Source organism: Tigriopus californicus, chromosome 3 (assembly GCF_007210705.1).
Source record: "Tigriopus californicus strain San Diego chromosome 3, Tcal_SD_v2.1, whole genome shotgun sequence".
In the NCBI taxonomy this organism is placed as follows: domain Eukaryota; kingdom Metazoa; phylum Arthropoda; class Copepoda; order Harpacticoida; family Harpacticidae; genus Tigriopus; species Tigriopus californicus.
In genome coordinates, this window is record NC_081442.1 from 8463675 (window position 1) to 8478352 (window position 14678).

At 40.8% G+C, this 14678-nt stretch overlaps 3 protein-coding genes across 3 annotated transcripts; 2 read left to right on the plus strand and 1 right to left on the minus strand.

Moving 5' to 3' along the window:
* The first annotated feature begins 7571 nt into the window (after positions 1-7571).
* Positions 7572-8878, plus strand: LOC131878541 (2-aminoethanethiol dioxygenase-like). Its single transcript, XM_059224538.1, has one exon. It carries the CDS (start codon positions 7901-7903, stop codon positions 8762-8764), a length of 864 nt encoding a protein of 287 aa, XP_059080521.1. The 5' UTR covers positions 7572-7900; the 3' UTR covers positions 8765-8878.
* A 4-nt stretch (positions 8879-8882) lies between these two features.
* On the minus strand, positions 8883-10237 carry LOC131878537 (delta-aminolevulinic acid dehydratase-like). The gene is made up of 4 exons (XM_059224535.1): positions 9828-10237; positions 9454-9762; positions 9238-9386; positions 8883-9170 (listed from the first exon to the last, which is right to left on the minus strand). Exons 1-4 carry the CDS (start codon positions 10086-10088, stop codon positions 8897-8899), a joined length of 993 nt encoding a protein of 330 aa, XP_059080518.1. The 5' UTR covers positions 10089-10237; the 3' UTR covers positions 8883-8896.
* Positions 10238-13070: 2833 nt separating this feature from the next.
* On the plus strand, positions 13071-14656 carry LOC131878535 (queuine tRNA-ribosyltransferase catalytic subunit-like). Its single transcript, XM_059224533.1, has 3 exons — positions 13071-13805; positions 13871-14024; positions 14106-14656. Exons 1-3 carry the CDS (start codon positions 13231-13233, stop codon positions 14586-14588), a joined length of 1212 nt encoding a protein of 403 aa, XP_059080516.1. The 5' UTR covers positions 13071-13230; the 3' UTR covers positions 14589-14656.
* The last annotated feature ends 22 nt before the right edge of the window (positions 14657-14678 follow it).

The following is a 14678-nucleotide window of genomic DNA, read 5'->3' on the forward strand; positions in this document are numbered from 1 at the left end:
TTGGTTTATAATTTAAGTTATTTGCAATTCAAGTTGGAGTTAATGTAGGCGCGTGGAACTTATACACATTAATTATCAATAGTGCCTCCAAATCCTGAAGTTAGTCATATTAGATGGGTGTCGTTTGTCTGTAGTAGATGGCAAAACCTCCACAGTAAAACCAGGAACAATGCTGCGAGTTCATTTAGATAACTAACTAAACTGGCACCAGCATGCGAACTTTCTAGCAAAAAGACACCTGTGAACACTTTTTCGCCTCAATGGAATAAGCAAGTCAATGCCAATCAGTGTTAATGCAATGGTTTGATTCGAAGTATTCTTAGCTATGGACTAGAGTCTTCTGGTCAGAGTATCAGAGTACTAACATAAGTATTACAACAATAATGCAAAAACGTGCAATCTTCTGGATCAGTAATGCAAAAGCTTTCTCACACTAGAGCACTTTTCAAATATCAATAATATCTACGATTGGAAGACATTCGTGGCCTGGGAGTGCTTCAGATCTTGCATCATCATTTTCCTGATCAACATCCCTCCATCCACGATAGAAATCTTTCCATGAAAAGAAATTCCTCGCCAAGATGGAAGGAGAGCATTAACCCCACTAGCAATCTCATCCTATTTTCAGAAACTCCCCAACTATGGCTTTATATTTACCTAAAAAAATCAGGTTTAGATGTTGGCAACGTTTATTTGATTGACTGGACATTTTGATCAGTTCTTTCTTCTTTTCCAAACAAAAAAAGCGGCATTCCTGATCTTTTCAAACGCCAACAAGGGCAACAAAAACGGCAGTAAAGTGCGGAAAAGAACAGAAGGAATGTGCTCATTTTCATTATTTGTGCTATAATCATTGGAAGTGTGCCTGTTGGTGTGTCAAATCACTGGCTACATTTTTCGTGAAATGAGAGGAAATATGTGGGCTCAACTGTGGTAGTGCAAAAATTGCAAAGGTTCTCCCAAGACCCTGGTTTTTAAGTAGGTAAGATCAGCTCACTTGCCATATAGCTCATCCTCTGACAACGAGCCTATTCAAAAGAAGACTTTTTTAAATCTAACTTTTTCCCAGGGTCAGCACTTATTACAACGACCAAGAACCTGAAGATATTGCATATTCCACTAATGACAAACCAGGGATGAAAACGTGCAAATGAGGGTTAAATGAAAGAAGAAAGCTTTCAAGACCCATGAATTCCAAACCCAAAGATGTATTGTGACGCTCACCTTCATTCCCTCTAAAGCTAGTGCCTTCCTCATGAATAGAAACCTAAAGGCCTCTTAAATAACCCATTGGCATACTTTTGTGTCAGATTGAATTTAAAAATTTTGCTTCGTGGGTGACTAGATAATTGAATGTCAAGATTTTTTAACATATTGTTATTATTATTACTTTAGCTTCTTATTGCCAGCAGCATGGGCCGTTTGGGCTGTGTTGAACGGGTCTGACTAGTGTGTAATAAAAAGGGGTCGGAAAGACTCTTTTTCAGGGTCAAATTAAGTTTTCAATTATTTCGTTCAGTTTTGGGCAGAAAAACTTTTTCAGGAATTATAACCATAAAAAACCAAAATCGAGGATTTTGGGGAAAGTTTTGGGGCCATTTACAAGGCAAATTTACGCGAAGTAAAGGAACAAAGTTCAGGTCTACCTTGGGTGACAATGTTTGTCCCTGCTTAATGATTTGTTTGACATTGATCTCCCAAGCTTTCATTAAGAGTAACCGTTGAGCACATAGGGGCATATTGCAGCGCAAGTGATCCAACTAGAGGGCTAGCTTTTACGTAGATCTAACTTGTATTGTCTAGCACTTGGCGATTGGTAACTCTCCCAGAGTTTGTCGCCAAAATAATTTTCGAAAATGTAAATAAGCGCAAGATCAGAACCGAAACAAAAGGGTCTGCTAAAGACTGGCAAGAGGCCGAGGGAAGTGGGCGAGCCCTTCGGTGTTCATCCTCGAACCGTTAGTGAGTTGAGTATTTCATGCAAAAACAACAAACAAACCCCTTAAAGGCTCAAACGGACTTTCAGAGTCCGATTTTGGTACTTTAGTTGCGTGATTTTCGATGGGCAGTGTTGCGTAGAACGGACTCATAGATAACTTCATATATGGTTGATATATGAACGGACTCATCAAATGCTATGGCTCTGTATTTAGAAGACTACGACATTGAGCTCAGCGTACCATAGCAGTTTTAGTTTAGCAGGCTTTAGTTACCCTTCAGGTACCCTTAAACATACTTTGAACTAATCAGATACCATTTAATTGGCTGATTTCTACATTTTTGATTGAAAAACACATAATTAGAATCTGGTATTGCTGTGATTGCAATTAATGATGCCTCCAAAGTAATTCCAGTCTTAGAACTACCCCTTAAAGCACAAATATGTGTTCAGTTTGGCTCTGGGAGGCATTTAAACTCTTTGTTTTGGAGCAAAAATGAAGGTTCAAACTTCAACCGCTATGGTGCACTGACCTCATTGTTGTATTTTTCTAAATACAGAGCACTAATCAAAGCCATCCTTGACACTGAGAAATGTCATGAAAATCATGGGGCTTTTTTACCACCGCCTGACATGCAACCTATTTTAGTCTGGGTTGTTTATATGAGAAGGAATTGAGTATAATGATATTGAAACTATGTTGGGCCAGTATTAGGATAGGTGAAGTAACCCAAGTTTGAATCTCCATCCATTAAATTTGACAAGCACTGCCTACTATCTTGGTGAATTAATTTGAATGGACTTTTTCTATTTTGTAAATGTGGAATAGTGGTGCAGCTTTCAAAAATCATTAACCATCACTGCCAGAACAAAATGTCTACAAAACTCCCCCACAAACTGACAAACTATGGGCTATTGTTCCTCTTGGCCTGTGGCTGGCTAGGCTTGGTCTTGTTATTTTGAAAAGTAGCAAAGTTGGGGGGGGAGGCTTCATGAAAATGTTAGGGAGGTGGAAAAAGAGAACCCATTCATTTTCTTCATGACTACAATTTGTTACTTTGTTTTCAGCTTGGCACAACTGACCATAGTAGGTGCCTAAAACCAAGCGGAAAAGATGGCATTAGAGTTTCCATCCAACGTAATGCCACGTTTTGAAATCACGCAACTAAAGTACCAAAATCGGACTCTGAAAGTCCGTTTGACTTAAAGGCTGACCAGACAAAGGGAGAAGGAAGATCTGGGATTACAGGAGTTAGTCTTCAGATGTCCAAAATGCAGAGGGTTACCAATCTCCATTAGACTAGAAGTGGATCATTCATTGTATGGTGTAAGGTTTTTCAACCGACCCTTTTCACGAAAAGTTTCACATTCAAAACCAACGACCTGCTGATGACTGAAAAGAGGCCGAGGGAACTGGGTGAGCCTTTCGGTGTCCATCATCAAACCGTTGATGAGTAGAGAACTTCATGCAAGAACGGTGAACCCTTTCACTACTGACCAGAAAGAGGGCAAAGATTTGGGGTTACGAGAGTTGGTCTTTTGATGGCCAAAAGTTAAAGGGTTACCAATTTCCTTTCAACCAAAATTGGATCATTCATAGTTTAATGTTAGGTTTTTCAATAGTTCCTTTTAAGGGAAATTATTTTTTTTTCACTGAGGAGTCTTCATAGCACTTTAATTTTTTATTGATATAAGGCAAGACCCAATCCAAAGAGCAAGAACATCTTGAAAAACGATGATCAAGCATTGTTGAACTTAAAAAGCACAATTATACTTGAATAACTGAATAAACAACACTTTTTTCATTTATCACTTATTCTTACGTTTTTGGAGATAATTTTGGCTTATTTTCAGAAGTTAAACTATTTTCCGACCCTTTGTAATAAGTAATAATGATGCTTGCTTCTTGCTTTTTCTTTATCAATACCATGGCCTGTATTATGAATTTTATAGTTTTGAATCAAAACATAGAACCTAGGCAAACATTTCATTCAAAAAATATCAATTATTTGCCGCTAACTAAATTCCTTCATTCTATGTTTCAAGTTGTTAAATCAAAAGACATAATCATCTCTGGCTTGCATGATCAGTAGGGCCGGCCAAAACTTTCATCCTGCAAATTGCGCAAATTTTGCAAAAAACTTGTATATTCCAGATATTTTGTATCAACAAATTTTGCAATTTTATTATTAATATTTGATATTTTTCTGTAATTTATATTGCAATTTTAGCCAATTCAGCAAAAAATATTAATATTTTTGCAATTTGGGATATTTTTAGCAAAGGTTGTGTAAATTTTGGAGAGAAAATTGCGTAATTTGAAGATTTTCTCATTTTTTCTAGAAATTTGTTTAACATGAAAGTACAATTTTGTTACAGATATATAAACAACCGCCTTTATATATATATTTCATCCATTCATTTTGCATAGATCTGTCTCTCATATCATGATCTCATATTGTTCTTGGGATACACTATATTAAAAGTTGGGACGCACTTTGTTTGTGCTACATTCTTTAACTTTTAAAGTCAGAAACATCTTAAGATGTTTCCATATAGTATTAGTAAATGGTTGGAGTTGGATTATTAATATGAAAAGAATTGGCCTGCCATCATATTCAAGAAACTTGAAAATAGCGTAATCCTATCAGTAACATGAAATGAAACATAATCTTAAAAACAAAATTGCCCAAGGCCCCAAGCACTGAAAAACGCATTCATTTTTGCTCCAAGAATTTATTTCAATCCCAAGTGGTGAATTGATTAGTGAAATGAGTGATTGTTCCCCGGAGCTGCAAGGTTAGAAATGTTTTAGGCTATCAAGTAATCCCTGTATGCACAAAAATGCATTGTATGCAATTGACAGTTTGTTCTCAAAACTTTTGAAAAGTGTATTGTGTGCGTAAAATGAAAACTTTAATTTTTGGCGGAATTGGATGAAAAGTGGCGGAAAATTCGAATTTTCGCAAAATGTTGGCGGTTTGATGTTTTCGCTGGCTATTTTTAGACCAAACCATCTGGCACCACTGTGTACCACCATCAAGCTATTGGAGTAACACAGAAATGCCCTTATTCAGACATTTAAGCAAGCTCTGGTATCATCAAACAAACGTGCCTGCAAATGCCAGTGATGCAAAATTGGCGTTTCAAACTAGTTTTAACGAAGCTGACCTTTCCTCATATAGCAATGTGAATTAGTGTCAGCTTCTCAAAAACGTGTTCGAAGCCCAAACTTGTATCACTGACAATGGTGCCAGTAAACAAACGAACCTGCCAGAGCTTACTTATGTTAGAAATTGAGCTAGCTAGGAGGGCAAGTTGGTGTGGCAGAGAGAGTTGGAGAACTGTGTTTTAATCGACAAACGCATGGTTTTTATAATTGACTAGAGTGATGACTAGATGCGAGTAAGAGCATAAAGTGCAAATCCCAACAACTTAAACCTTTCCATAAGCTCTAGTAAAAAAGCACAACAAATGTATTCTTACTACTGGTAACTGATGGGGATCAAATAAACAGTCACATGAGGTTGCTTCTTGGGCTACCAATTTACATTTTCAAAAGACAATAGGCAAGATCTGAAAAACATTTGCTAACCTCAAAATATTACCCTGTTTTTTCTTTGTCAAACCAGGGTTGCCTTTTGCTCTTACTTAACTTCTTTTGTTATGATGGAATTGACTGGTGCTTTCACTTTCCAAGTTTTCTTGAAGCCTTGAATTCGAAATTTGGTTTGATCCCATCACTGAACTTAGTCACCCATTCCGTCAATTTTAAAACTCTTGCAGCACAGAAATTAATGATATTTTTTGAATGAATGTGCACCCAGGCGCCTATGTTTTAAGTCAAAACTCTAACATTCATGTTCCTGGCCTGTATAGTTCTAAAAATAGCAGTAAACACATAATGGCTCAAACTAGTTCCAGTAGCCTAAGACTGCCCAAACAGTTCACGACACACTTTTTGCTCCTAGCGGTAAAAAAATAATGGAATCAAATACACCTTCTAAACCTTTCTTTATTGAATCCCAAAATTGCTCAAAATGGCCCCGAATTTGTAATTTTAAACAAGCCAGTTTTCAAGAAATTAGCTATTTAAATGGTAGATGGTAAAAAAACTAGATCTTGGAAAAAACTTCTTTTTGGCTGATATAATGTTTTTTTTAAGTTGAAAAAAGGTTGAAAAGTTGTGCAAATGCGCAAAAATGTTGTAAAAATACCAAAAAGATGTCATGATTAACAACTATTTTTACAATTGGAATAAGTCATTTTAGCCCCTTTTTAGTCTCTTTCCTTCATTTTTAATTGCTACAAAATTTAGGCACTGAAGTGCATTTACCAGGTTATCCATTAAATTTCTTTGTTTCATTTACATGAAACTGACAGTTTTGGAATGCAATGTTTGCCATTAGAGCACATTTTTAATAGACACAGATATTATGGTGTCCAATCTATTCTTCTCTGGAGCCTAGTGGTATTGCGTAGTATGCATTTGTTCACAAAACGATTTGTTTTGTTGTCGAAAACTCAAGTGGTAACATTTGGACAAATCTTTTATAGTAATGATTCCAAGGACTACATTTCTTGCAGTGGCTAGTACAGCTGATGACACCCCATCCCCCCTCATACCCACCAAAAGAAAAAAATGACACCTATTTGTAAGCATAAGTGTATCAATTTAGTATGCTTCTTAAGTATAATATTAGTCATTTCATCAACAAAATTAAGGTTTGAAACACCAGACTCCGTTACTTTACTCTGACTTGTTCATGTTTCTTTGTCCGCACCAAGACAAGGCCAGGAGCGCTGTTTGACCCCAAAGCTCTTAACTTTCCTGGTCAAGGCCCAAGCAGTGTTTTGGAGTAGGTTGATATTAATCAAGAAATGAAGATCACAAAGTGTAATAAATCTGTCACAGGATGACAGTTCTTCTGATCTTTTTTACTGAAAAAGTATTGGAAAATCCTGAAAATCCCGAAACTTGGCTCCGAAATTCCTGTCTTGGGATTTTTGGATGGACGGGATTTCCGGGATTATTCCGTGACCAAGCCTGGTTCTCTGACCAGAAGGAAAAGTCATCAAGACAATTTGAATTGATCAATATCACTCGACTTAATCTGAATGGAATACTTTCCTTTGAAATAGATATTCCCAGAGAAATAGATATTCCCAGAGAAAGAATTGAAGGTTATACAAATTAATGTAATAATGCAAGTTATGCAGTAAATGCTAATGGGTAGCAATAGTTCAAGACCATGAGACAAGGTTTTGAATTCAGATTTGATTTGATCAATCATTATGATTTCAATCACATGTTGCATCAATTAATTTAGAGTCATAATAATCGGAAGTAATCAGAAGAAGCATTGATGAATGTCAATGGATCCAGTGTAAGGCAGATTTCAATCTTAATGCTAGGTCTCATCAAGCGATCAAATTCTACCAGGGTATCCAACGAATAGTCATCCATGAATGATTTTCAGTTCAATCAAATGGCGAATTCCATCCTTCTTCCTAATGGGCTCATTTATTGATCGAGCTTTCCAGAATGTGGCTGGTAACTTAGGTTCGGTGAAACGTTTGGATGGGATTGCGTGGCCAAGCTGGCTTTCAACGAACTTACAACAGACAGGGTCGCTGTCGCTCAAGGCTATTTCTCCAAATTCGTCCTTCAACCCTCAGTCAGTCAGTCACTCACTCACTCTCTGGCCTACATACAAGAAGAAGATAGGAAAGAAAGAAAGACAGAAAGAGAATCTTAATACTAGGAAACGCATACATAACAAAAAGGAGCAAAAGAAGACGAAAACGAGGCCAAAGAGGTAAACACAGAAGAAAACAGTACCACTCCCCTACTAGAAAAATTGGTTTTTGAGGGGCCCGTACGGAATCCCCGGTTTCGCTCCCAGATCAACGGACGTATCCTTGGTTATGTATTGTGGCTGTTGATTCCCGCCCAACGTCATGCCCGCCCACCATCGCATTCAGAAGCTCATCCAAACGGCGCAAGCCGTATTCGCCAAATCCTCCTCTTCAACTTCCTCCTCCTCTTCCTCCTCTTCCTCGTCGTCATCCACTCAGGCCCGTCGACCTCGTTTAGTCAATGCTGATGGTCAGCCCGGGCTCAAAAACCTCATTGAATTGGTGGACGGGATGACGGCCCAAGACTTGGGTCTAGACCGCTCACCCAGCCTTCAAAGTCCGGTCTCGATGTCGGCCATACGGGCGGGCTCCATGGGTGCCAGTGGGGCGCCCATCACATACATTGATATCTTTGAAGATCCCACGGTGAGCATTGGGATCTTCATTATCCACACCGGCCAGTGCATCCCGCTACATAATCATCCCGAGATGACGGGCATTCTCAAATGTCTCCACGGTCAGATCGATCTGATCTCGTATACCAATTTGTCCGGCGAGGATCTCAATCGGGTCAAGGTGCCCTCCGATCTCGATCCGGAATGTCGACTCTGGCTTCGACAGGGTTTGGTGTTTCCCACACGACGGGAAATTGCCCGCGGGATCTCTCCCCAATCCCCGCCGTGTTGCCTCAGCCCTGTCGAAGGCAATTATCACGAGTTACATTCAGTGGGCGGACCCGCCGCCTTTTTGGACATCTTGTCACCGCCCTATTCTCAGTCCAATGGGTCGCCGCATTCGGAAGAGGAAGACGAGGAGAGTCGCAGAGATTGCGATTTCTTCGATGTGCTCATGCGGGGCCCGTTGGCCGCGCAGGACCCGTCAATTAGCTGGTTGCAGTTTATGGATCCCCCGCCCGACTACTTTTGTTATAGAGAAGACTATCTAGGTCCCCCCGTGAACTTCTAACGTGTTAACACGCAATGTACGCCTTATCGTTCATTGAATCCCATGCTCTTGGCACCGCACACCGCATTGAAACATAATCCAGCGGTATCAAATATATTATGTAATCAACCCTAAGACGTGATGTGGGTTCTTTTATTTTTCCATAAGCCAATCCAGCAATTGTGGCGTAAAATATGTTATGATGATATCGGCCCCGCTTCGTCGCATTGCCGTTAGTGTTTCCATGACAATGGCCTTCAAATCAAAGGCCCCTGCAGCAGCACCATGATGTAGCATGGCGTATTCCCCCGACACTTGATAGATGGCCATGGGTAATTCCGGATGGCGATCCTTGACTTCACGTACGATATCCAAGTAAGCCAAGCCCGGTTTTACCATAAGCATATCGGCTCCTTCCACCTCGTCCCTTGAATCAGCACGATGTAAAACATAAGGCAAATTTGGCAGTCAATTCATTTGAAGGGCTAACTTACCTTTTGGCTGCTCGCATGGCCAATCCTCGACTCGCCAAAGGTAGTTGATACCGCTTGCGATCGCCAAAGGCTGGAGCGGAATGAGCCGCTTCTCGGAACGGACCGTAGAATGCGGATGCAAATTTAACCGAGTAAGACATGACTGACACCTGCGAGATATCAGCGGGTCATAACAACATAGCGTGAGAAAATTGACACTTCACTCGCTAAACGCACCCGGTTCATACAACCCAAGGTCTGTAGCATATCTTTGATGGCTTTGATTCGTCCATCCATCATGTCCGATGGTGCAATCACATCGGCTCCGGCCAAGACAAAACTCTTGGCTATTTTGACGATTTGAATTAAACTTCTTCCATTGTCAATAAAGCCATCGTCCTTGAGCACACCACAGTGTCCGGAAATGGTGTAAGGGCACAAGCACACATCCACCGCCACCAGCAGATCCGGATAGTCCCGTTTGATGCGCTTGATGGCACCCACAGTAGGATTACTTGGCTTGGCCCCAATCTCGCCCGTGTCATCCTAAATGAAGTCCGAAATCAACGTATAGTGAGGGCGATATCGGAGTGATAGTGAAGCATAACAACCTTCAATATGTTGGTGACGGAGAAGAGAAGAACCGCTTCCAAGCCTTTGGCTACCAATGGTTCCAGAAAAACGGCCATGGTGTTGATACCCATTCGCAAAACACCGGGCATGGACGAAATGGGCTCAATCCCATCCTCGTCATCCACGACAAAAATGGGTAGCATCAGATTGTGGGGAGCAATCGTGGTGCCAGCTCCGCCCTGCCATTTCCGGAGGGTGGGATGAAAATATCCCGAATGCAATCCGTATGAACTAGCCATCTTCAAATCTAAAGTTCAGACTGTTGCCCAAAAGTTCTTTGGGAGGAGTACCAATGAACATACGCTAAATGGATGGATGGACTCTTTCTTTTCACCTGTTTCTACCTCGACCACCAACCAACCACTGACTGGATGATAGCAAACCGGTTGGTGATGATTTCAAAGCCACTTGGGTTCGTGCCCTATCAATAATGGAAATCTAATGACAACCTGGGCTGACACGTACGTACGTACGTACCTAGATAGGGTACTACTCGCAATACCTTTTCAGGTTTTCGGGTCTCGTATTTGTCGAGCAAATAAAGGCATTCATTATTCACCCGTACGTTTATGATCAGACTGGGGGGGGGGAAAAAGCCATTTTGAAACACTAATTATTACCTTTCCTAAGTAATATCAAAAGGATGTAGAGGAGATTGAAATGGTTTTTGTTGCAAAATAGATTAGTAATGGTAATACATTTTTTACATTGGGTAGAACGGAATGAAATTCCATTCTAAATGAGTGAAAACACGTTCTATATTTCGGATGAGTTATGGATGAATGGACAATCAAGGAAAAATAATTATGTTAGTGGTAGGAAGGAAAGTTTTAATTGCCACACAACCTATGTTCATGTATCTACCATTCACAGAGGTTGTAAAACCACTTTAGTATATATTTGTAACTCTGAATCAAGCTCTTCAGGGGCCGCTGGTGCATTTATAAGAATGTTAATCTTGCAAATACTTTTCAACTTACAGTATTCCTAGGAAACTAGTACGGTGTGAAGTAACGCGTAACAAGAAACGGCGTTACTTTTAACGCGTTATTTTTTGAGTAACGCTATTCGTAACTAGAGACTAAATGTAGTCTCTATTGGTAACTGTAACGGAACGGTTTTTTTGTCTCCTTGTTGCCGTTACTTTCTTCTCTACTTAACGAGCAAATTATTTGTAAAATGCCCTCTCAAATGCAATGATTTATTTGCCGTAGCTTGGATCAAATAAATAAATGCAGTAGTCATTCAGTTCACATCATATTTATTAAACGTAAAAAAAAAAAAAAATCCATCAGCGTTTTTTCCAAGTTTTAGGTCCTCTTTTTCTGCAAAATTAACTCGTATTGGTGACGGTAACGTGTTACTTTTTCTAAAAAGTAACGGTTACTTTTTTCGATAACGGTTCAAGCCCGGGTCGGGATTGTTAAAAGTAAATGCATGATTTGGTCCAACCACCTTTTTGCCAAGGGTTCATCTTTTGAAATACTCGCTTGTAGGTTATTTTATCTTTGGTAGCTGGGGATTATTTCCCAAATGTGAAAAGAACATTTCCATTCGCAAGAACTAGATGGAGGGGATAACTCACCCCTTATCTCTCTTTTTCTAGAGCTGGAAGTAAGAATACAAGGAAAAAAAGGCAACAAGGGTTCCACATTTCTTTCAGTTTTATGTTGAGATTTATAAACCAACACGATAGTCTGGAGGTTTCAACTGATCTTTAAAATCATTTTTGAACAAAAAGGAACAAACTGCCAACAAAATTGGACACAAAAAGTCAACACAAAATCCGATCCAAATTTTTCAATATGGTGCGAAAAAAGCCAAGGAAGAAGCACATGAGGCTCTTTCCCTTAATAATCATGTTTGAGGTGGCTTATCCGAAATTTGGCAAAAGCAAGTCAAATCCTATATCTAGGTGTGTAGCTCTGTTTCTTCAGTGTGATGATAACATCAGGCGTGAATGAATGATTCGACTGTAAAATTAAAAGAAAACCTGAACCAAAAAGTTCAATACTTGCAATGTTTTTCATTTTATTCATCATGATTTTCTCCCTCCTAGTGCTCCCACTTATTCAAAAATGACGTGAAAAATCGGCCTTTACTGAAAAGGAGGTGTGATAGGTTTGATAAAAGAATACCTTCAACAAATTACACGTTTCTCCACTATTTTCTTCTTAATTAAAAAAATTGCGAAAAAAGTTCAGAAAATGTGAAAAAAGGTTCAGAAAATATGAAAAAAGTTGCAATCATGCAAAGAAAAAAAAAGTCACATTGGTAAAAGGTCATGTTTAGCCCATTTTAGCCTCTTTGCTACACTTTCATATGTTAGAAAATCTGGGCACCAAACTGCATTTAATAGTTTATCCTTTGAGTTTCTTTATCATGTTTATAAGATATAAAAAATAATCTTGCAATGCTTTTACAATAGGACACGTTTTAAACTGATACAAATGTTATGGTGAACCATTGATTCTCTTCTGAAGCCTAGTGTCATTGCATGGGACTCTTGTTCACCAAATAATTTTGGGGTTTTGGTTTGATCAAACTCATGATGGCAGATATAGCTCAACTGCAGGTCTCTTTTTTGCTGATTTCATTTTAATCATACCGGCGATTACATTTCGGGCAGCGGTTAGTGAAGCTGGTGAAAACCTTGACCAAAAAATTGCGAAACGCGTCTGGCAGAGGATTGAATTCTTCATCTGATCATGGTGCCCAGAAGTAAATAAAAAGGTCCCCCAACAAGGTACAAGAAGTGAAAAAGGAGGCAAATAACGATCCAAACGACAAAACGGCTAAAGAAAATCTAAAGTGTGAAAACTATTATGAAAAAAATCCAAAGAGCCGAAAAAGCCAAAAAATTAGCTAGAAAAGAAGTGGTAAGATTGGAAATTTGATACAATTTGTTTTCAGGTCTTAACTTACTTTTTTCGTGGTCTAATGATGCTATATAAGTATATTCTTTTTGGCGTTTGCTCCCTTTAATCCCTTTTTCATGGGCCCAGCTAGGCCCAGCCACCTTTTACCCGTGGTGTCTCGCGACCTAGCTTGCGACCTGGCAAACATCCGTTATAAAGATCTCTGACACATCGTGATTTTGACTGTTTGACTGACCTCATCAATACTTCGGTCTCCATCTTCCACCCCTAACGTAATGGTCTTCATATAATCATTCACATCTCGCTTCTTCACATCTATGATGGAAAAACACAGACATGGACCAATGTCAACAAAACAGCATGAGAAATATGCCAGATACAGTTTGACTAAGTTTGACCACTGCTGGTCACAGCCTCATTGAGTAAGAGAGGCGGTGCCCTTCCGTGTTCTTTCCCTGTTCAGGCGAAATCCAGGCCTTGATGATCAGGCTCAGCCATCGACATGTCGTCGTCGTCACCCTCAGGCTTGATGGCTCGCTCGGCCCTGCAGTTCACGGTGTTGGCCGAGTGCTCGACCACCAAAGCCCGGGCCTCGACCATGGTCCTACCCCACGCCACCGTGGAAACCCCCGTGTTTATGCCCGTGGGCACACAAGGCACGCTCAAAGGCCTCCTGCCCGATCAACTTCTAGCCTTGGATTGTCGCCTCATCTTAGGGAACACCTATCACTTGGGCAATCGCCCGGGCGTGTCCACTTTAAAGCAAGCGGGGGGCCTTCATCGCTTCATGAACTGGCCGCGAGCCTTGCTCACCGATTCGGGCGGCTTCCAAATGGTCAGCCTCCTGGATTTAGCTCAAATCACCGAAGACGGCGTCAAGTTCCGATCCCCCTACGATGATTCCGAATGCATGCTTACGCCCGAGCATTCCATGGAAATCCAGGCCTCCATCGGGGCCGATATCATGATGCAGTTGGACGACGTGGTGGATGCCACCCACGCCGATCCTGAGCGCTTTGAGGAAGCCCGCCATCGGACCGTGCGATGGCTAGATCGATGCTTGAAAGCCCACCAAAGGTAGCCGGGAATATCTAATGACAGTTCGAAATGACCGGGTGGCTAAGGTGGGAGTTTAATTCTAGACCAGACCGTCAAAACTTATTCCCCATCGTTCAGGGGGGATTGGACGTGGACAAGCGAAAGGATTGCGCCCGCCGACTCATTGAACGCGACACGCCCGGTTTCGCGGTGGGCGGTTTGAGCGGCGGCGAAGCCAAGGACGATTTCTGGCGCATGGTATGTACTCGTATATAATTTATCGCTTGGATACAGGTTTCAAATATCGAAGGTTAAAATGGTGTTGGTCTATGGTTTCAGGTTCATGTTTCTACGAACGAGTTGCCGAAGAATAAGCCGCGTTATTTGATGGGTGTGGGTTTTGCCGTGGATTTAGTGGTGTGTTCGGCTCTAGGCATTGATATGTACGATTGCGTGTTTCCCACTCGGACGGCTCGATTTGGCTCGGCCTTGATTATGAAACATCCGGGGGCCTTAAATCTCAAAGCCCGTGCCTTTCGCCTGGATTTTGACCCGATCGACCAAGAGTGTCCTTGTTTTACGTGTCAAAACCATTCACGGGCTTACATCCATTCGATTATTCATGAACCCTCGGCCTGTCATCTGATCACGGTGCATAATGTGGCCTTCCAACTTCGACTCATGAAGACAATCCGACAGAACATTTTAGCCGATACCTTCCCGCAATTCATTCAATCGTTTATGTTGGCCAATTACCCGGACAAAAAGTATCCGATGTGGGCCATCAACGCCTTACAAGCCGTCGGCGTTCAATTGTCTTGACGGCTTAGTTAGTGTTTTGTTTACTTTCGTATACATTCAATAAAACCGTTTTCCACTTCCTTCCTTGACACGCCGGTATGGGTGGGACTG